Source organism: Lissotriton vulgaris, chromosome 3_1, assembly GCF_964263255.1.
Source record: "Lissotriton vulgaris chromosome 3_1, aLisVul1.2, whole genome shotgun sequence".
In the NCBI taxonomy this organism is placed as follows: domain Eukaryota; kingdom Metazoa; phylum Chordata; class Amphibia; order Caudata; family Salamandridae; genus Lissotriton; species Lissotriton vulgaris.
Window position 1 is genome coordinate 349421049 of NC_141689.1, and position 23076 is coordinate 349444124.

A 23076-nucleotide genomic window follows, 5' to 3' on the forward strand; every position below is an offset into this window, starting at 1 on the left:
CCCCTGCACAACTTCATCACCTCGAGAGATCCTCTCAGCATAACGGTTGATGATCGAAACAGCTCTGTTTCTGAGATCCCATACCCTCTTACCAGTGATTTCGATGGCATTCCTCAGTAACGTTGCCTCCACCATCTGCTTGCTCCGAGGTGGTCTGCTTTGCATCACACCTGTGGCCTGCGGGCTGCAGGGTGATCTTTGAAACTCCTCGTTCCAGTGACAGCAAGAGTATCTGAGTCGGCAGTCCTCCATTATCCAAACCTACAGAAGCTATCCAGCACCTTGATCGCTGGGTTGGTGGTGTTATTCATCTATTGATCTACAGTGACCTGCTCCGGTGAACATAATGGTATCTCTGTTGGCGGTCTACTGAACTCCATTCAAGTTATACGCTACTATTGCTTTCTCTGATGACCTTGGTTGTAAATATTTGATAGTATCGACTGCCGAGTGCCCAGATACTGAAAGTACTGCATACTTTGAACAGCACTGCATTTCCCTCTATAATTAGGTCTATGAAGTATGTATTTAAGTATTGAAACTGTATAAAGTATATTTCCAACTTGAAGTCTTGCTTTGCCAATAGATATAAAGAATCTTGATATTTTAATACAAAATTGGTCTCGGCTTTACTCTTGAGTGTGTGTCAAATTTATTGCCTCTGTTAGTACAGCAAATGCTTAACACTGTCATTTGATAAGCCTAACTGCTAGCCAAAGAGAGTTACCACAAAGAGAGCTACCACACAAAGAGAGTTAGTATTAGCTACTTGTTGCCTCTATCTTCCTCTGGAGATTTTTTGCACTCTACCTAGAGTACTTTAGTTTAGTACACTGTACAGAGAGGTGGTATCTTACAGACATAACCTGGCCTTGCAGAAGGAGAGGTCGTTGAGGAGGAGGAGAAGCCCAGCTATGTCCCCAGTGCCCAGGATTGAAGCCAGTGCTGAATTGAATCATGCGGGATCATGGGAAGGGGATGAAGAAATTAAAACCAGAATAACAATAAGTCATTAGCACTTCCGCAGCATGCCTGGAGGACTGGTTCTCTGCTGCTGACTGATGCACAGCATTTACTACAAAGAGCTGTCATCACCATCGAAGTGAAAGACCTATCTCTCAGACAGAAGATCAGGGCTGACAAGCACTCGCCGATCAGGGCTGACAAGCACTCACCGATCAGGGCTGACATCCTGCTCGCCTCTGTAGCTCAAGTGATGAGCTTGACTAGCACGCCATCCAGCACTGCAACATTAGCGTGTTACCGGAGCAGGTTACACATGGTTGAGCTCAAAAGACTACGAGACTGTATGTTGAACGCAGAAGGATAATCCCGCCATTTGTAGGTTCACCTTTTGCCAGTGTGAAATATATGGCTCAATGAGTATTTGATCTTACCTATGAATTGTCAATGTGATTATTGCTTAGTAAACTTGCAGCTGTGCCTAATCTTTGACAATGGCTATGTCCCTGAGAACTCCACATAAATATTGGGAGGGGGGCACCCTAGAATGAGAGAGGGCACTATAGAGAGTGTGGTGCTTTACTAAGAGCCTGTAGGTGAGATTGACTACCCTGGAAGCTAACCCCCTTCTAATTGTGTAGTATTTCCTTTTGTGGAGATATTAAAATACTTTCTTTTACTAAAGCCTGGCACTGGGCTGGGTAATGATATTGTGTCTGTTAATTAATTGTTTGAGTTCTGAATCCGTTCCCCTCTCAGAAGCCTTAGACTGCTAATTCTCACTACTCAGAGTTGGGGTTTACGTGGCCCAGTTTTCAAATACATAGTAAGACAGACCCCCGAACACCGGTGGCATTACAGTGGCGGCTCCTCCACAATGGCGGAGGAGTGCCGCCTCACTGCCTGGCTCAAAGCCAGCAAATGTAAAATAAAATAATTTTCTAGCATGGTTTCATTTTTTATTTGCAGGATCTGAGCCAGCGCTGTAAGGAGGGGCAGGGCCAAGGCATGGGAGTGGGAAGAGGAGTGTTATGTGCACTCCCTAAGTGCGCATATGTGTTTGGCTGGCCGTCTCGGGCCGGCCAAAGCAAACATGCGCAGTTAGATTTCTCCAGCCCGGCTGCATTGAACAACCGGGCTGGGGAAACCCCACTGACTCCCTGGTCTGAGCGGAGTGTTTTTCCAGCCCACTCAGGCCAATCCACGCTCTGCTTTGCAGCACAGGGATTGGATGGAAGTCTGTCCCAGGGGCTGCTGGGACCAGGAAGAGTAGAGGAGGTGCGCCGTGGGGGGAGGCCGGAGGCTTCAGGTAAGTTCTGTTTTAAAAAAATATATATATTATTACTAACACCTGTAGGAAGCTGGCTCTGTAAATACTATACCAAAATAAGGTACAGTGTGCACAGTCAAGTGGAACCCCAAAGGTAGGCAGGGGTAAAAGTAAATAATGCCTTACTCTCTATTTGTGGTAGTGTGGGCGAGCAGTAAGGCTTTATCAGAGGGTGCTGTTAAGCATTTACTGTACACACTCAGGCAAGAAACTATGTCACACACTCAAAGACTGAACTCAGACCAATTTGTTGGTATACACATATTATTTAGTTAGATTATATTTTCTAGAATAAACCATGCCTGGTAGAGGTAAGTATGAAATACTTTGCTAGAATGTTGCAGTGAAATACAATTTGAATGCAGTTGGATTGGTTTACAGGTAAGTCATTTGTTTATAAAACAGTTGAATTACTTTTCAGATTACTTTTCAAGTACATTTTTAAGTTACTTTGTCTACTCAGTGTGATAAGCCTAAATATCGCACTGTGACATTTCCTAGAGAAAAGGCAAGTAAATACATTTTCGTACATTTGCAGTTTCTTAGGTCTTCATACAAACCAACTCCACACTTAAAATATTTTTTACAGAAAAGCTGTCAATGCAGTCCTATGGGAGAAAACAGTGTTATTGGTTTAACAGTAAGTACGTAGGTTTTGGAGTTGGTATTCTAGGGTTAGAACCAGTGTTCCGCCAGGGTCAAGGATGCACTCCAAGCGGCACCAGGGCGGCTGGGTGTAAAGTGCTGCGGCCCAATGTTATCCAATGGGGGATAGGACACCTCCGGTTGCTGGCTGCTCACGAGCAGGCCACAAGGTTGTGGGAGCAAAACTCCTGGACTTAAACTCAGGGAAAAGGGGGTTCAAGTTAGCACCCAAAGTGCACCCACAGAGGCACAGGGGCGGACGGGTGCAGGGTGCTGTTTTGGAATCGGGTGCCCTGTTTTCAATGGGAATTGCCGGTTTTGGATTTTGGCTGCAGGCTTGGTCCAGGAAATCTTCCAGGAGGAACCAACAGCTGGGCAGGTAAGTTGGAGGGCTCTGGGATTTAGGTGCACCTCAGGTTCTCTTTTCCAGGGTGTAGGGCGGCTGCATTCAGGGGTGCCTTTTGAGGTTGGATTTCACCTTACTGGGCCACTCGCAGTTGGAGGGGTCTGCGTGCAGAGGCTGCAGGCAACGTCGGGGAGTCCTGGAGCGGTCCACCCATGGTGGACTCTGATTCTGGAACACTGGGGGACCTTGCTGGGACCAGTGTGCCACTCAAGCTCCGGCTGTAGGCGACAGGTGCAGTGGTGGTTCCAGGCATTAGGTTCCTTTGTCTTCAGCCAGACAGTTGTTCTCTGCAGTCTCCGCTGTTGGGCGTCTTCTTTTGTCCTTCTTCATAGGTTGTGGGAATCTACCTTCGTGGTTCAGGGCTCTCCCATAAATAATGTTTTAGGGGGCGTTTTTGGGGTCTTGAGGTCAGTAGCCAATGGGCTACTGACCTTTGGGTGACTACACCTTTGGTGTGCTCACCCCACGTGGCGGAGTGAGCACAATCCCTCACACTGATCGGAGAGTGCCTGTCATCTGCAAGATGACAGGCACTTAAGAGTGGGCTTCACCTCGCCTCCCCCACCTGAGGGGTGGGATTGGCAGAGGTGAGCACACCTTCTGGGCTGTTCTAATTTTTACAGCCTGTCTTTCGACCGAAAAGAATGGGAGACAGGAAAGGGGCCTGCTCCTGATAGCAGGAAGGGGGCATGCTCCTGACAGCAGGAAAGGGACCTGCTCCTGACAGCAGGAAAGGCTGGGGTCGCGTTACAAAGGCAGCAAGGCCTTTGACGCCCCCCTGCCACAAAATGGCTCTTCCTGACCTGGGGAGGTGTGACCACCTCCACACAGGAAAGGCTTCGTTTCTGGGCTCAGGGTCGAAGGCTCCCACCCCAGAGGTCCAGAAACATGTCTGGTGGCAGTCTAGTGTGTACCAGTCAGGGAACCCACCAGAGACTGGTCGTTTTTCAGGGGGCATCTCGAAGACGCCCTCTGAGTGCATTGTATAATACATCCCACACTGGTATAAGTGTGGGTTTATTATGCTGAGAAGTTTGAAACCAAACTTCACAGAATTCAGTAAAGCAATATGGTGCTTTACCTATACCATAGGCAGTGGGCTGCAGGCATGGCACACAGGTATGTGTTAAACTAAATAGAAATGGGAGACTCATCAGGTCTCCTAAAGCAGGATACACAGCGAGAGTGAACATTCACCAACTAATCAATGTCAAATCTTTTTGTCATTTAATTCTTTAAGTTCCAATTCAATCCATAATCAATTTTTGTCCATTCGTATTCCAAAAAGTAGTTCAACATCTGCCGATCCAGACTTTTCCCTCCAACATATGGGGATTCACCGCGCCTAGTAACGCGATGTGATTAACATGACCCAATGCATTTCAGGCATCCTATCGCCCTTCCTCAGGGGCATCCTATCGCCCTTCCTCAGGGGTTACTATAATAAAAGAAATTGTATTTAAAATATACACCAACAATATCCAGCCCAACTCAAAATAATTGTGTGCACCGACCATCTTTGTGCTGAAGTACACAGGTATGTGTGCCATGTCAACTCTTTCACTTTTCACCAAAACACACAGCCTGCAATGGCAGTGAGTGTGTGGTACAGGACCTCTAATATTGGCACAATATGTGCTGCAGCCCTTAGAGGTCTTCCCTGGTCATAGTGCCCTTGGTACCCATGGTACCTTTTACAAGCAACTTACATGTGGCTTGGAGGTGCCAATTGGGGGTAAAAAAGGTACAGTTTTGGGAACGAACACAGACCCTGGGAATCTGATTGGCAGGGACCCAGGGCAAATCAAGTCAAAGTGCATCAGAAATCTGGCAAAAAGTGGGGGGGGTTTGCAACAGAAACCCAGCTTCCTACAACACCCCCCCTGCGTGACCCCTACCGCGTTGCCTTCACCTGCGTTACCTCCATCACCGCCTCACCACTCTTTGTTAGTGGCGGCCATCACTGAGTGGCAAAGGATCCCCAACTCTATAACTGTTGCCCAATAGCCCAGTCATTACCTAAAATAAACATATTACTGAATACTTTTTGCGACCACTTGAGTAGTCACTTAGCGCTTCGTAATCTGGGTGACCTTTAATGTTCAGGAATGTTCATTTCGCAGAGTCAAAGCAGTCTGTTGACAATGTATTTGGCTGTGTGCTATATGGTTTAGAAGTTTCTGGTGAATAGCGGTCAGCGAGTTTGTACAACACTAGAACATTTTTCAATGATAGATTATATTATCAAGTGGCTAGCAAAATCCTATGATGGATTTGTAGGGAGCAGTATGTGTATGGGTGGGTGTGCCAAAGGATATTGACATGAGATTTGTTTTGTGTTATGTTTCGAAGCAGCTTTCGTCTAGTGTGTTTTTTTGAGTGATGCTGTGTGTGTATGTGGATGTGATAAATGTAAAAGTGCCATCTGCCGTACGATATCACAATAATTTTCAAAACCCCATCGTCGAACAAACATTCTAGAACGCCCATTGTTGGGGACTGTTAGAGGTTTCGTACAGGCCAAAGAGAAATGTGTTTTTTTCCCTCTATACTAGATAGCTTCTTTAAGGTAACATTTTGATGGTTGGTGTGCGCCTCTGTGAGAGGATATATATTTGATTATTATGCAAAAAAATAAAAAGCTATTGATTATTCTTTATCAATCTGTTCCTAATGTTACAGATCATTTCCACCCTGGCATACAATACAAATTTAGAGTGTATGCTTCTTATGCGGATGGAGAACGTTTAATGGAGAAAAAGACTGGCTATTCTAAAGAACTCGGTAAGTTGAGATACATTTATTTCTGTAATTCACAGAATTGTTATTTGGGCTTTCGAGGGTCGCTATTAACAGCATTCAGAGAAGCATGGCAGAATAAGAATGGAGTATATTTACTAGCCTCTAACGCATCTGTAGCGTCACTTTTTCTTACGCTCTGATGCATTGCTGCATACCCCATATTTATACGGTGGTGTTAAGCTACCCAACGTCGCTTAACGTCACCTTGTAAAATGCCCCTTTCCACAGCAATCCACTGCAGCAAATGGGTGGGCAATGGGAGTTGCAGTGGGTATTCCACCGCAACACCCATTGCTTTTAGACGTTGCCCCATATTTATAAGGCTGGGGTTGCCCCAAAAACTAAGGCCAGACAAAACCTGGTCTTAGGATGGCAATAAGAAGAGAAATTATTAATTTCTCCTTGTATTTTGCTCTTTCTATGTGCGCTGCATTGTGCAGGAAACACAGAAACAGCAAATCACATTTAAAGATTGTTTATGTCCAGGAAGGTGTCCCTTCATCCACATAAACAATTGCCCTTGCATCGCAGGCACTCTTGCAACATGGCGCAAGGGTGCCTTGCGCTGGTGCTAGGCAGCTTTTTAAGCTCTAGGGAAAATTCAGGGGTGCGCTGTATTTTTATAGATATGGCGCATCCCTGAGTTTAGAAAATGTCAAAGCGTGGAATTGCCAAATTTTGTTCTACACCGCTGTCCAACATTTTCTTGTACATATCCCCCAATGTGTTTTATCACCCAGGCTGAAGAAAGCAGTGCTTGTAGAAGACCATGCCATGTAGCCAGGATACAGGAATTATGTGATTCTGCGACTGCTGAGTTTTCTGCATGATAATGAATTAACTATACTTGCCACATAATCCATCCTCTGTTGAATAATCTGAAGGTTTCGTCCCAAAAATGTGTTTGTACCTAAAATGGATCAAAGGTTACTAAAAAACTCGTTTTTGCATAGTCACAGACATTTTCCAAATGTTAACTAATTATTATTTTTTTTGTAGCTGATTGCTGCATTCTTGTGTGAATCTAGTATTACAACAAAGTGAAACTTTATCCAGACGATATTTATGTATGTTAAAATGGCACAATAGTGAAATAATGCTCCTACAGAATATGATGCATTACTCTGCATAATATGTATTTTATTGGTGTCTATTTTAGTCAACCCTGCCATATAATGTGGTCCTCCATAGTTGCAGTGGCCCTGAATGGAGCCTTTTCCGATGCGATTAATGGAGACTTTAGCCACCTTTAATTTAGTTAAGTGCCTTTATGAGACCTCCCCATACAGATGGCCATGCTATAGATGGCATATTTTTCAAATGTAAAGTTAAAACCTGAATCTCTCCTGCCAGTGTTATGATCAGATCATTTCCTCCTGCCTTTTGTGTGTCAGTTTGACTACTTAAAGGAACCCTGACCTTCCTCGCCACAGAATGAGAACAGGGACTAGAATAGGGTGCCCTTGGATGAGTTAAGCAGTACCCTGCTAGACTCGATACCAGTTATCAATAGTTCTGCCAATGAAGGGGCATTGCGTTTAATTCAACGCTTAGGAGGGCTGCTCCTCATGTTGCCCACATTACGGCCGTAAGAAAGGCTACTCGATCCGTTCAGCATGCTGGTTCTCGCAGGAATTAGCTATTGAAAGAGAAGCATGTAAGAAATTAGAAATAGTTTTGCGGCGTTCGTACCAGGATGCTGATAAAGCGCACTATAGAATGGCCTTGAAATCTCATCGTAGAAACCTTAAGAGGATTTGAAGCTTCTTTTATACATAATGCATTAGGGAAGCTGAGTATTATGTGAAGGAGATTTTTTAAATCGTGACCAACTTCATAGATACAACATTTACATCTCCCTGTTGGAGCCTAGTCAGTCCTTATGCTCCTGACTGAGTGACTTTTTTGAGGAGAAAGTCCTCAAAATTCAGTCTAATCTGTCAGAGGTAATTAAAGCTCTGGGAGAGTCAGAATTAAGACACCTGGTGGGTTTAAGTTCCCATCTGACATGGTAACGTTTTTCAGCGGCATCTGTGGAGGATGTGATTGCCTCTTTTGTGAATTGTAGGTCTGGGTCCCCAAAAGATCCCATTCCGCCTAACATTTTGAAGTCTATCCAGATAATATTGCTCCATTGTATCAGGAACTATTTACGATTTCTCTTCCTTCAGGGGTATTACCAGACGACTGGAAAAGAGCCAATGTGATACCTTAATTAAAAAAAAAGGCGAATGCAGATCATGAATCCTTAGTTACATTTAGGCCAGTCTCATTACTTCCAGTTGCTTCTAAAGTGCTGAAGAAGTTTGAAAAACAGCAACTCACCACCTTTCTGACAGAGAATAGCCTACTTCACCCCTCTCAATCAGGGTTTAGAGCCCATCACAGAAATGAAATGAAATGAAATGAAGCAGATCTTATAGATGCGCAAACTTAGCCCAATGGGCGTCAAGGCGCCTAAGTCAAATGCAGAAGCTGGAAAACTTACGTAGTCCTATTTACTCATGGGTAAGCCCTCTTAAAAAAGTAAGTTTTAAGAGCCTTTTTGAAAGACTCGATGGTCGGGAGCGTTTTTATTTCTGTGGGAATGGAGTTCCACAGCTGCGGAGCCACCACGGAGAAAGCTCTGGCGCCCCATTTGGTCAGTTTGAAACGAGGAACAACCAGTTGACAGAGTCCCGCAGATCGGAGATTTCTTGTGGGGACGTAGCGCATAAGAAGAGATCCGATAGCACTGGCAGGGCCATCCTTCAATGCTCTGTGGGTCAGACACAGAATTTTAAAGGCAATTCTGTGCTGCACCGGGAGCCAGTGAAGCTCCTTCCTGGCTAAGGTGGCAGAGGATGCTTTCGGAAGATCCAAGACAAAGCGTGCTGCAGCGTTCTGGAGAATCTGCAGACGATGTATCAGGCCTTTATTGACTTCCATATACAGGGAGTTGCAGTAGTCTAGCCTTGAGCCAACCAGGGCTACTGCAACCTGTTTGCGGGCCTGAGGGGATAGGTATCCGCGGATTTTATTGAGTGTCCTGATCACACCCCAGCAGGTGGCCACAGTCCTGTTGACTTGCAGGGACATAGAGAGCGAGGTGTCAAATAATACTCCCAGATTTCTGGCGGAGGGGGAAGGAGTGGGGCAGATGCCAAGAGAAGAAGGCCACCATTCACTCGACCACAGATTTTGATCCTTCCCAAAGATCAACACCTCCGTTTTTTCGCCGTTGAGTTTGAGGGAATTTATGGTCATCCAGTCTGCCACATACTGCATGCAAACCCTGAAACTGGCGGCAGCTGTACTAACAGAGGTGTGAGCTAATGATACCATGATCTAAGTATCATCTGCGTAGGATACCACCTCCATCCCCTGAGATTTAACCAGTCTAGCAAGGGGGGCCACATATGCCCAGATGCATCAAACTTCTTTTTTGCGAATCCTAATTTGCGAAAATTACAGAATCGCAAATTAGGATTCGCAAAATGGTATGCATCATTATTTTCGCATTTTTTTTGCAATTCGGTAAAAATCGCAATTTTTACCGAATCGCAAAAAAAATGCGGTTTGGAAATTGCGAATTCGCAATTCCCATTCATTCCTATGGGCTGAAATGCCCATAGGAATGAATGGGAATTGCGAATTCGCAATTTCCAAATCGCAATTCATCAAAGCATTTCAAGGGTGGAGAGGGGGGTCCAAATGACCCCCCCCCCTGCACCCATGAAATGCACTTTTAGCTATAAGTTACATACACACATGTCCTAAGGACATGTGTGTCTGTAACTTAACAGTTTAAAAAATGCATTTTTGTGCATTATTAAACATTTTTGCAAATTACCACGAGGTTCAAACTCGTGGTAATTTGCATTTGCTATTTTGAAATTCGCAAATTTTTAAACAATGATGCATTGCATTTAAGGAATCGCAAAATTGCGATTCCTTAAATGCAATCGCATTTTAGAAATTCTCAAAATTAGCGAATTTGTACACTAACTAATGATGCATATCATAAAGCATTTTTGGAGTCGCAAACGGCCGATTTTGAGAAATCGCACCGTTTGCGATTCCAAAAATGGTTGATGCATCTGGGCAATAGATGTTAAACAGGGTCGGACTCAGGGCCGACCCTTGTGGCACCCCACACTGCAGTGACTTGGCAGGGGAGAGGTGGTTCCCAAGCATAACTCTCTGTTCCCTTTCGGTCAAGAAGGAGTTTAAGAGACTCCTCGTAATTCCTGGATAACACACAACATGGCTTTAGGAAACACCACAGCACAGAGTCCGCCCTTACTTATGTGATCGACAACATCCGACGCAAGGTGGACTCTGGCCAAACCACGGTTCTGGTCCTTTTAGACCTCACGGCCGCGTTCGACACCCTATCCCCCGCCATCCTTACATCTCGGCTAAGGGAAGTTCACATTGTTAGAGGTTTCAATATCCATTAAGTTTAGTTTGGATTCAGGCCTCAATTTGGCTCTGGTGCTCTTGGACCCGTCAGCAGCATTTGATACAGTGGATCATAACAACTTGCTGTACAGGTTAGAGCATTTGGAGGGAACAGGGTCTGCACTGAGCTGGCTGGACTCCTTCCTGGAAGTACACGAGCAGGTGGTTTGGATGAAGCCATATGCCTCAGGAGGAAAATTGTTGATTTGGGTGGTGCCGCAAGGCTCCTCCCTTAGTCCCACTCTCTTCCACATTTACATGTCCCCTTTGGCATATCATATTTGGTGGAATCCTGTAACATCAAAATCATCTCATATGCAGATGATACTCAACTCCTGTTCCTGTTTGATGGGGATACGGCAAGGGTTGCATTTGCTAGTTAAATGGTGGCCTTGCATCACTGGCTGAAGACTAGTAGATTGCAGTACAACCCCGATAAGATGGAGGTCTTACTGTTTCTGCGGGATCCCCTTCCAGGATGAGTTGGGGCCTGGCCTGACAGTGTTGCCTCTCCGCCCGCGCCAACAGCTGTGGCAAGGAATCTGGGTGTGATGTTTGATGTGCAGTTTAATTTGGGGCACAGGTATCAGCAGTAGTGAAAGCTTGTTTTTGGAGTCAGCGTATTTTGAAGAAGTTTCTCCACCCGCTTTCCCACGAGGCCCTTCCCACGAGGCCCAATTTACATTAGTCAGGTCTCTGATTTTATCTAGGCTGAATTATGCCAGTGTCTTGTACCTTGGCCAACCTAATTCAGGAGCAACAGGTTATGCAGAATATGGCAGTTCATTTACTTTTTGTGATTCCAAAATGTATCGCTGTGTCATTATTTTGGGGTAAACGTCATTGGCTGCCAGTCTGACAACATATCAACTATAAAGCTCTAATGCTTACACACCAAGCCATCCACAACAGAGGACCTATATACTTGAATGAACGCATGATGGCATACAGCCCAGTAAGGCTTTTGCGTTCTGCGAGTCAGATTGGGGTTCCCCTTTTTACCAAACTAGAGGAGAGGCTCCTTCTTTACAGTTAAAGCAACAGGTTTGTGGAACTAACTGCCTGTGTATTTGAGATTTATCTCTGAGGAGGCTCAAAAAGGAACTGAAATCTTTTTTATTTAGTCTGGTAATGATTGGGGTGGGCATACTCGCAGTGTAGTGCTTTTCTGGATGCCTAAAAGAACCAGGACACTCTTTGGATTAGCTGTGAGTTGTAGAAATATTTTCATTCATTTATTCATGGAGTACAAGCTAACCCCAACAAAGCTTTCAATTTATGTATTTAGTGTTTTATATAGCGGGAGCACAGCACTGTCTGGTGACAGAGCACTTTACAACCATAATAAAGGAAGGTATAATACAGAACAAAGTCATTGAGGCGAAATGTACATATGCAAAAGATCCGAAGAGAGTTAGGAGCACATAGTCAACAATAAGTATTGGCATAGACAAAGTCAGGTATGGGTCAGAACTGCGTGAAGATGGCTGGTGAAAACAGGAAACAGCACATAACTCGGGGTATGGGCAAAGGCATGATAAGAAGCAATGTCTCATAGATAGGAAAAAGTTTTTCACGAGGAAAGGGAGGCATGACCTCAGTGTGAGAGGAATTTGTTGGAATGAAGAATTTTTACTTCTTTCCTGAATATGGATGTGGATGCATTTGCAGGGCTACAGAGATTACAACCAAATACAGTTCATAAAAATACAGCAAATACAGTTCGTAACCGGGGCGCCAGAAAAACCTACTGAAACATTCGTTAAGCCAGACAAAGGTGCGCCAGGGAGTTTAGAGTGCATAATAGAACTCTTCGCAGCACCAGTATCCAACAGAAAAGGTTCTGACACACCTGATGTAATCACTTCAACATAAGGTCCACTCTGATCTACTGGAACTGAAACAACTCCCTCTCTTTGTCTATGGCTGTCCTAGCAATCATTACCGTCCATATTCTCACCTTCGACGTAATAATCGTCCGCATAGTACTGAGCCCACCTAACAGACGCACCATTCTGCTGATCAAAGCTATTCATAGAGTTCTGCGGAGGCAAAGAACGTGCATTCTGAGGAAACACACCACGTCCTCTACCTCTAGGAGCTTGCTGAACACTTCGACCTCTCACACCAGAAGCACCATTCACACGCTGTAACAGAACCGGACAACTACTCTTTAAATGACCTTCTTCTTTGCAATACGCACACTGGTTAGGGCCTACGGAAAAACGCTGTTGAGAAGACTCGAACCTTTGCGAGTTTCTCTGATATTGCTGAGGTTGCTGATAATCGCGCTGATTATTACGAGGCGGATAAGCTTGCTGTAAAAGAACTTTAGTCTTCAATTCCTTAGTTTTCCTATCCTCTTTCTCTATCTCATCCTTATTTCTATTCTCATAGTACTGGGCAGTAGCCAAAATCTGCGCTGACGAAGAAACAGCCCAAGCACTCTCAGAATCCTTCAACTTATTACATAATTCGGGAAGCAAATTAAGAACAAACTTGTCAACGAACAACCGTTGACCACCTTCTGTACTCATGTCTTGACCACTATGGTCGATAAACGTCTCTTCAAATCTGGCGAAAAAGTCGGACACACTTTCGTCTTTCTTCTGCGTGCATGCGGACAACTTGTCACAATTGACATGCATAGCAGGCATCAAAGTCTTCATATAATTAATAATCCTACCCGGGAGATCAGCAATCGCATCCTCAGGTTTAGCACCACCTACTTGTCTAGCATCGGCAGCTCTAAGATTATTCCATGTATCACCTAATTCCTGTGCATGATCCGTGTGACGAATCAATCCCCATATAGGCTGTGGAACTACATTCCCAAACAACATATCTATATTGGCTAGATTCATAATACATGAATCCGCAGTCTGAGACAATTCCTTATAATACCCTGCAGGATTTTTACGTGGATCAGGCAAAGTCTGCTTAAGGGCTAAAACTTCAGCACGCTTCCACGGAACATGTACCCAGACACGCTGGAAGTGTGGCGGAACAGGTGGATTAGCAACTGCATCACCCGGCCTCCAAACTGGAGGAACCTCTCGCATCGGATATTGTCGCGCCTTTCTCCTAACTGAAGAATCAAGCTCGAACAATCGCTGAGAAGGAGATTCATTCCTAAACGACAACAACGTCGCAACTGCTTTCTCAACATCAAGACCCACAAGAGTTCCTTTCGCAAACTCTGCTCGTATACGGAACAACTCAGACGGAACTTGTCCAAAATCACAATTTTCCCATTCTTCACGAAGGAAAGAACACATCATATCAAAGACATATCTCTGTTTCGGTGCTTCCCATTGTCGGAAAACATCCATAACACACTCAAGATCATAGTGCGAAGGATACGTAATCCATTTACGTGCCAAGTGATCTAAAACTGTCCGTTCATCCGAACCAGGCAATTGACTACGCAATTGCTTACGCTCTGCAACAGGAGACATACCCAATGAACCAAGAAGAGGAGAAAAGAAATCAACAACAGTATCGGTCATTCTCTGTCGAACAGAAGCAGAATTTGGCAAAAGAACAGGAGTCAAAGCAGACTGAGAAGAACCCAAAGTAGGAATAGCAACAGGAGGAGTAAACAATACAGGCGTAGGAATAGCAGACGAAGGAGGTAGTAAAGTTGGCGGCCCTTGAGAAGGCTGCGCCAAAGGAATAGAAGCCAACGGAAAAGAAGCTGGCTGTTGAGGAATCACAGGTGGCACAACAACCGGAGGTTGTGCAACAACAACTGTTGGAGGTGCTGTAGCACTCTGCACATAAGGGGGTGGCGAACTCAATAGGTGGGACATTAAAGGATCTTTCACAAGATTTTTCTTTTCTTCTTGCTGTTGAAGTGGCAGAGCTGGATAGCACTTGTCTACCTCTAGTTTACGTTGCCTAAGCAACTGTTCGCTTTCTTGTTCTTCTTCATTATCCCTAAACTGTATAGCAGCTTGCACCATTGACATACCTCGTTCTCTTTTATTTCGCTTCGCTAACTTAATTTCTTTCTGTTTGGCTTCCTTTCGCCATAAGCGGAAAGAGTCAAACATTGCCGGCCGGGCTTTCTTCTTGAACAGTTTAACTTCGAGATTATCTAGAATCTTACTTTCAAAGCTACCATAACGGGGCCACTGTAGGACACCGTCTTTCCTGGTATATTTGATCCATACTTTATTATACGCGATGGGGCCCACTCCATGTTTTACGTAAAGCTCATAGGTCGGAGTTCCAATCGGAGGAACGGGACACGAATCCTCCAATCGGGAATCCCTAGTACAACCACAACCAAATATCTTTCCAAGTCTGCTAAGACCAGGCATCTTTGCTCACTAGTCTAGCTTCAAACTTCAAGGGAATATCAAAAACGATAGTCTCGCGAAAACAAGAGTCCCTCGGCTTTGGGGCCTGCAGGTACCAAATCAAAGAATCCCGATGGGATACCAAAACAAAACTAAGGACTGGGAGACACTCCACTCATACTTAACTGAAATGTCGATGGTGTCACCAGAAGACCCGTCTATCGTATCGCTCTACAAATCGTCTAATGGCTACAAGACAGGGCGACAGTCAGGGCAGCAGTTCTTCGTAGCCGTCCGAAACCGGGGAACCTCGCAGCAAAGACTTTCGGACCACGACGACATACAGGGGTCGATGAAGTGGCAGGCCTTCCTCCAGAATTTTCACACGAAGCTCCTCACGATATTCAGGCTTGGACCGGTACCGCTGAAGTCTCCCCACGTTGGGCGCTAACTGAAGAACCGGGTTTTAGAACCCAGCGGCGCCAGGAGAAACACCCGATGTCTTCGGGTCCACCTGTCTTAGAATACAGAGACACGGGATACTTCTCGGTGACGTCAAAAGACCAAATTTATTGGCTGCAACCAGGAACAGAGGTCTACGAAGCACAACACGGGTGGTTCGCTAGAGACTGCACAAATTCATAGAGCGGAGCATCGTCTTTTATGCTAAAAATCACATTCCTGGCGCGCATCGATTACATACAAACAGACCAATCGCATGGTGACATTTCAAACATATCGCATGACAACAATCCCACTTTCCGTTGTCCAGCCTACCAAAATTGACAAGGCAAAATCCAACATTCTTGCTCGAACAGGCCGGACGGACCCATCATAAAAGACCACAACCCAAGTCAATAATTAAGCCATAAAGGAAGGAACAGAAACAGATGAGAAGCAAGATAGAAGGGCGTGTGCGTGTACCATAAACTCAGCAATGTCCTGCTCTTTGATCTCTATCTGACCAGCTGCCTAACAAGGAACTGGCTCAACGAAGTTAGCCTCGGGCAAGGGAGTCAGTTCGGTCAGGTCACTCAGGAGTCAACTAAGGTGTACATGTCCCAAAGACTCGTTTGGCCGTAGTCATCGGCCTATGTGAGGGCAACCACACAAAATGGCTGCCGTACACAAAATGGAACCCGAAGGTTTGAACGGAATCCATGAATAAGTGGTGTTCCCATTGATCGTTTATTACGAAAACACTCGCACATACCGCACTCATGATTTGCGGTCCGCTGACACCAAAATCGTCTATATCCGACGACTTTCATCGAACGGGTTCAGAACCGCGGAACCACACACAAGGTACCCCCATGTGCAGGGTGCAGTGCATGTTAAAGGTAGGACGTGTACAGGTGTGTGTGACATGTCCTGATAGTGAAATACTGCCAATTTCGTTATTCACTATTGAAAGGCTGTTAGTCCCATAGGATAGCATGTGAGATACTTAGTAACATCTTACACATGTAACTTCCCACTGGGACAAGATAGTGGAATAAGGCTCTCTGAACTCAGAATTTAATAACATCTTTTAGTAAAGATGGTTTTAAAATTGTATGTTTGAAAATGCCACTTTTAGAAAAGAAGAGAGTTTCTTGTTTAACCATCCTGTATGCCTCTGCCTGTTTGTGGATAGAATGTATGGTTTTGGAGTGACAGGAGCTGGGGATCTGCATTCACTGTAGACAGTCACAGGGGGGTTGAGGTGTGCCTGACGCTTTCTGGATGACTCGGAGTTGAGCTAAATAGACCTTGGCTGCATTTAGAGTAGTGGGAGGAGTTTTCCTTGCACCTGAATAGGGCCTGTCTCCCTTGCACAATGCTGTCTCCCCCCATCTAGTCATACTACACCAGTGAGAACAGAAATGGTTTGGACTGGGCTGAGAGACCTTGCACAAAGAAGAACAAAGACAAAATGGGGTATAAGTAGTGGACCTTAAACGCCAGAACTTTAGATCACTTCTGGACTCATGAGGAATCTTTGCCAAGGAGAAAAACTGGAGAGCTGTGAAGATGAGTACTGCCCCTTTGTTGTGTGCTGTGTGGGGGTTTGCCTGCAGTTGCTGCTTCTGCCAAGGAAAGTACCAAGCCTGGAACTTTGCTGAGAAACCCGCTTGAAGAAGAATCTCCAATGGCTTGTGCGTGCTGGCCTTGTATTCTGAAGTTTTAGGGATGCAAATACTGTAGTGTAGTTCCTATTTTCCCAATAGGCTCTACGCATTTGAATAACATAAACGATAGTTTAGACGTAGGACTGAGGTCAACTAGGTCTCTATTGAATATGTTAGACTTAATTTAGGTTTGCCAGCTAGCTCAGAGGTCACTAGAAACTTTCTCGAATGAACAGGGAGGAGTGAACTTCCCTGATTAGACAAGAAGGGATTCAGCTTCTGACAACCGCATAAACATGACAACTTTGCTCCCCCAGAATAAGGAGAATATCTCCAGAGTCGTGTGAAAACAATAGATAGCTATTTCACTCAGTCAATCGTGCATACTTAGTTTCACCAGAGTGCAGAGAAATAGAGAGACGGACGTTTTCAATAAAAAGGTGTTATTTATTGAGCAGTATTCTTTCTCATGCAGGAGAAATGAATTGCCATAATTGCAATACTTGTTATGAAGTAAAGTGCGTACAGTAAAAGGAGTATTGTGAAATAATACTGTAAAAGCATTGATATCGTTTCTGAGCCATATGATACTTAAAGGTTATAAAATATATATAGTTACATACAATGATAAAATTTTGACTAAACGTACTCAACTGATGCTTCTAAGATACGCCTACCCCGGTGTACCTCACCTAAGCCTAGTACGTGGGAAGGAGTAAATGAGTTGCAGTTTAAGTTAAGTTAGTTTTTGCCAAGATTCTGACTCAAGAATTCTCTAGGGATCTAATCAGTTCCGTACCTTGGTTTTAGAATGGAGGAGGTCTTGTATCTCGCTCTCAGGACTCGATCTCCCAGTACCCCGCAAGGGTGACTGGAAACACCGGAGCTGGATTTTCTCGGCAGGAGAAAAAGACAGCGTCTTTCTCAGTGCGTCAAGTGGGAGGGAAGGCTTCCTTCATCACTCGCATCAGCTGGGATTCGGATAAGTAGATAGCCGCTCTGCTCCACACCACCGTGTCACGCTTAAGTCAAGCGCTGGTATATTTATACCTTGACGGTGCCGTGTTTGACGTAAGGTTGGACATAAGACGTCAATAAAAAGATGTCACTAGGAACTGGCCGTTCTTTCAGTGCTCGCAGGAGTTCTAGGACAAATCAAAACAAAAGCACTGGGAATTCCCAGGTTGCTAGAGGTTTGGTATGTTGTAAGAAATTGTTGTGCTTTCTGTGGGCCCGATTCACAGAATTAACTTAAGACTCAATCCTAAACTTACTACTATTTTGGTATTCACAGAATGCACTTACTACTTTTGGCATTCACAGAATGAACTTACTACTTTTGGTATTCACAGAAGTTAGGATTTTGTCTTAAGTCTGTCTTAAGTCAGACTTAAGACAAACTTAAGACAGTCTTAAGTCTGTCTTAAGACAAAATCCTAACTTCTGTGAATACCAAAAGTAGTAAGTGCATTCTGTGAATGCCAAAAGTAGTAAGTGCATTCTGTGAATACCAAAATAATAGTAAGTTTAGGATTGAGTCTTAAGTTCATTCTGTGAATCGGGCCCTAGGAGTCTAAGTAAGTAGCCTTGCCGCATTTGGTTTGCATTGGCTATTACTAAATATGAAATATTTAATTAGGGTCCTAGATAAAACCACAACACCCTCTCCACGTATAATGTCCATCATTACTAAATACTAAGCAATATATAAACATATATATAAACCCCCAGCACCTCTGAATTCTATTGCTGAGAGTTCGGACCTGCAAGGAGGTGGCTCTTCCAGTTTTGGACCTCTGAAGTTTATTACTGCTGTTGGGAGCTGGAAGAAGAAACTAAGAAAATTGACCCATCACCCCTCTTGCAGCTGTTTGTCCAACGCAGCACCTACGTGTGGGAAGAATCTCCACGCACCGCCACCGTGCCACTGCAGAGACGACGCAGTGCCTGCTCGCAACTGCAAGAACCGGCGCATCGTGGAATCACGGATGAAGAAACTGACGCAACGCTGCTTGTTGCTACCACATCCACCGCTTACACTTCCCGGACTTTTCACACATGCATCACGTGCAGACCAGAACCATCCTGGAATCAACGCTTCACTTTCCCCTACAGTCCAGATTCGACGCATCACTTCTGTGTGCAGCAGAACTGTCGCATCGCCTGCCCAATGACTCAGGAACAGACCCTTCCCTTTATTTCTTGACGCTTCCCTTCTCTGTGGGTGTTTGGCCTTGTGAATTTTGACGCATCTGCAACTTTGTGTATAATCACGCATCTGTGGGTTCTTACGGACCACGTTGCTTGAAACCCTTTAAAAGCCATATTCTTATTACATGAATGATGGATATTTGTTTTTTTGGTCTTTTGTTGTTTTAGATAAGGATACCTTATTTTTCTAAACTGGTGTGGTGTCCACTTGTGGTGTTATCACAATATTACGGTGTGTTTTGAGCACAAATTCTTAGCACATTGCCTTTGGGATAAGCCTTTCTGCTCGTGCCAAGCTACCAAGGGGGTGAGCTGGGGTTATATGAAGTGTGTATCCCTCTTACCCTGACTAAAAGCGAGGATGCTTACTTGGACAAAGGTACATAACTCTGCCAATAAGAGACCCCATTTCTAACAAGTGCCATTGTCTTTCTAGTCACTTGCATTTATGTTTAATGATCCAGAGTTCTGGTGTGTACAAACTGGCATGTTTTTTGGATCTGCTGGTATTTGCAGGCTTTCTAGGGGCAACTCTGTTGGTGCAGTTGGAGATCCAGGCAGAGACGTTTTGTGTGGCCTATTCCAGTTCAGTTGGGGTGTCAAGCCTGATGGCATTGAGGGTGTTGGTCCAGTGGGTCTCTGTCACTTTGTTCCAGCTGTATTGGGAGGAGCTTGGGGGCTTGCTGGTGGTGCCCTTGGGAACCTATGATGGTGAAGGCGATGATGGCATGGTCAGTCCAGCTCGGTGAAGCCAATGTTACTCATGCTTCTCTGGAGGTTGGTGGAGTTGGCTACTTTGGGGTCATCGGGGTGGAAGTTGAGGTCGCCGAGGAAAATGTAGTGCTTGGAGTGGATGGCTAGAGAGGCGATGAATTTGGAATTTGGCAGAAGCCTGGGTGAGGTACTGGGAGTCTGTAAGCAAGGGTGTCTCTGATGGTCACCTTGGCGTCAGTTTGAAGTTAGAAACTGTGGTGTTCCTTAATTACTATGATCTCATCTTCGGTGGTGGAGCAGCGGAAAGTTTCCTTGTGTACGATAGTGATGTTTCCTCCATTTTTGTTGGTGCGATCCCGCTGTATGATCTTGTTGTCTGCTGCTGCTGCAATGACAATGTCGGGCGTTGAGGAGGGGTTGAACCAGGCAAGGATGGACTGGCTTCCAGGCGTTTTGGAATGCTGCTGAGCTGGGGGTTGATTTCGTTGATGGGGACCTGCGTGTGCTGAACGACATTAGTTTTGCTTTTTTTATTGCAAAGCACACACAGGTATCCATCAACGAAATCAGCCCCCACCGCAGTGACATCAGCCCCCACCTCGGCAGCATTCCAAAATGCCTGGTAGTCAGTCCGGCCCACTGGTCTCAGTGATGAAAATCACACCAGGGGTGAGGGAAGTGATGGTATCCCAGATTTCGGTGGCATGTTTGCAGAGGGACCGGGCGTTGAGCAGGATACACTGGAGCAGTTCCAGGATGCTTGTATTCAACGGGATGGGTATGGTGAGGGTTCCAATGCAGGTGGGTGGTCTTGCGATGCATGTGAAGCAGCAGCAGTGTTAAGCAAAGGGTCCTTCTATTTCCTAGACTTCTGGCTTATTGCCCTACTGTTTGGTGTATTTTAGAAGAATGAAGCAAAATAATTCTTTTTCAAAGCATTGACTGTATCTCCATGACTGGGCCTGCTATATGCTAAACCATCAGGCCTATATCAATTCCTAAATAAGACTGCATCATTTTAAAATGTTTATTTCTTGTGTATAAGGCCAAAGTCGTTAAAAAGCCAGAGTGATTAAATGCTAGCTCACTGAGAAATATTTCAAAAGGTGGGCTTTATCTCATGACTCCTGCCCCTCTATGTGAATGCTACTTTTGTATCTATGTGCATAGCTCGTGTTTAAGCGGACCCATGGAAAGCAAGATGGCATTTGGTGGACTTGACAGGGTACTTGGTTTTAGAGAGCTGTTTTATAATTTCAAATGACGAAAAGTGATTTCTCTGCTTATTTCCCACTTTTGAGACTCATCATGCAGAGATTTTCTACTTTACTTCAGCTATTCCCCGATCATCCTGAAGCGCTGTCCATTAGTGTTGTAAACTTTAGAAATAACTGTGGTCTGAAGTAGCTGAGTCTCACATAAAATATCTTTTTCATTAACATACGATTAGACTCACCAAATGATGTCACTTTAACCAGCAGTTTGATAAGGCTAGTTTAACAAATATTAGCTCCATTCAAATTGTGCATCCATATACTTTTAATGGTGTGATTCACAAAGCTTTTTTTCTTGTGTAAGTTAGTTATTAATTGTACACATTAAAAAACATTTTGTAATGCACGTCACACATCTCCATTTTCAAAGTTACACCCTAGTGGCATAGGGGTAATTGGTGAATGAAGTCTAAGGAAACACCAGAACTATTCCTAATTTTAACAGATGGTGTAGCGGAAAAAATCGCTTTATTGAAAATCCATACTTTTGAAATATTACACTTTGTAGTAAACTTACACTTTTGTTGTAAGTCCAGAACTGCACATTGCCAACCACTGGTACTGCAACAACCTCCCAAAGACAATAATGGACGTCGGGACTTACTACAAAAACGTACTACAAAGTGCAGTTTGTAAATAATGCCCAAACATTTTGGGCTGGCCCTCTTCAGCCACTGTTCTGTTTTAGTGTCATTCATGTTTTGCTTCTTACCACAGGACAGCAGACACCATGAGGGGAATAAACTAGCCAACTTGAATATTTGTCTCTATTGTCCCGTGAAAGACACCAGTTTGCTTCTTCACACATGCTTCCACCTGAAAATGAGCATACTTTACTTGTAGGGCTGGTGAGAGACTCCTTTACTTTTCCCTGCACCCACCTGCTTCCCTGCCCATTCCTTTCACCTCAAAAACAAAGAACATCATCTGCGATGTCCCTCATGGATCATCCTCAGCCCTACACTGACATGACCCCACGGGCCAACATCGTCCGATCCTATGGAATCAACATAACATTCTATGCATATGATACCCAACTCATCCTTTTCCTCACTGATGACCCTACCACCACCAGGACCAACTTCCACAGCTGCATGACAAGCATTGCCAACTGCTTGAGGCTGGCCACGAACAGGAAGCATTTCCTAATCTTTAGTAACAACAGCAACCCCTAGGGTGACTCCTGGTGGTGCTCAGACCTGGGACCTTCACTCATACCCACAGACCACACCAGAAACCTCAAAATCATCATTGGTAACACGCTTGCCATGAAAACACGGTCTCCGCCGCCTGTTTTCCTCGCTCTACACCTGCTATGGAAGATCTTCAAGTGGCTTCCCCTGCACACGAGACGCACCATAACAAAGGCCCTCCTCACCAGCTGACTGGATTATGGCAATGCTCTCTACGTAGGAATTGCCCCACACCTTCTTCAGAGACTTCAAACCATAGAGAACGCCGCAGACACCCCGCCTCAGGCAACTTCACTGTCTCCCCATATAGAAGTCCTGCAATGCATGTGAAGGAGCAGCGGTGGCAGGTGAATGGTCCTTCCGTTTCCTAGACTACAAGCTGCTGACCCACACACTCAAGGCTCCACACAGGCAAGGACACGCCTACATCAACCATTGCCTGAACCTCCACCAATGTCAAAAAGACTACAATCCGCCCCCCTATCACTGGCAGAAGTGGAGGACACGTCTCCCACATCGCAGCAAAGACCTACATCGGCCTCCACATGCAGATCCAGACCATCACCTCACATCTAGAACTCCAAAGGGTTATCAAGACCTGGCTGTTTTAATGAGCCGCCCGGGACCAGCAAGAGCCTGGATACCGTATCAGGTGATTAGCAGCACTTTATAAATCTTGA

General features: G+C 44.9%; 1 protein-coding gene across 1 annotated transcript in view; it reads left to right on the top strand.

Moving 5' to 3' along the window:
• OSMR (oncostatin M receptor) overlaps positions 1-23076 on the top strand; it is a 410044-nt gene that overhangs the window by 323095 nt on the left and 63873 nt on the right. Inside the window, exon 14 of the mRNA XM_086960555.1 lies at positions 6027-6128. Coding sequence (XP_086816681.1) covers positions 6027-6128 — 102 coding nt within the window. The remainder of the gene's footprint in view (positions 1-6026; positions 6129-23076) is intronic.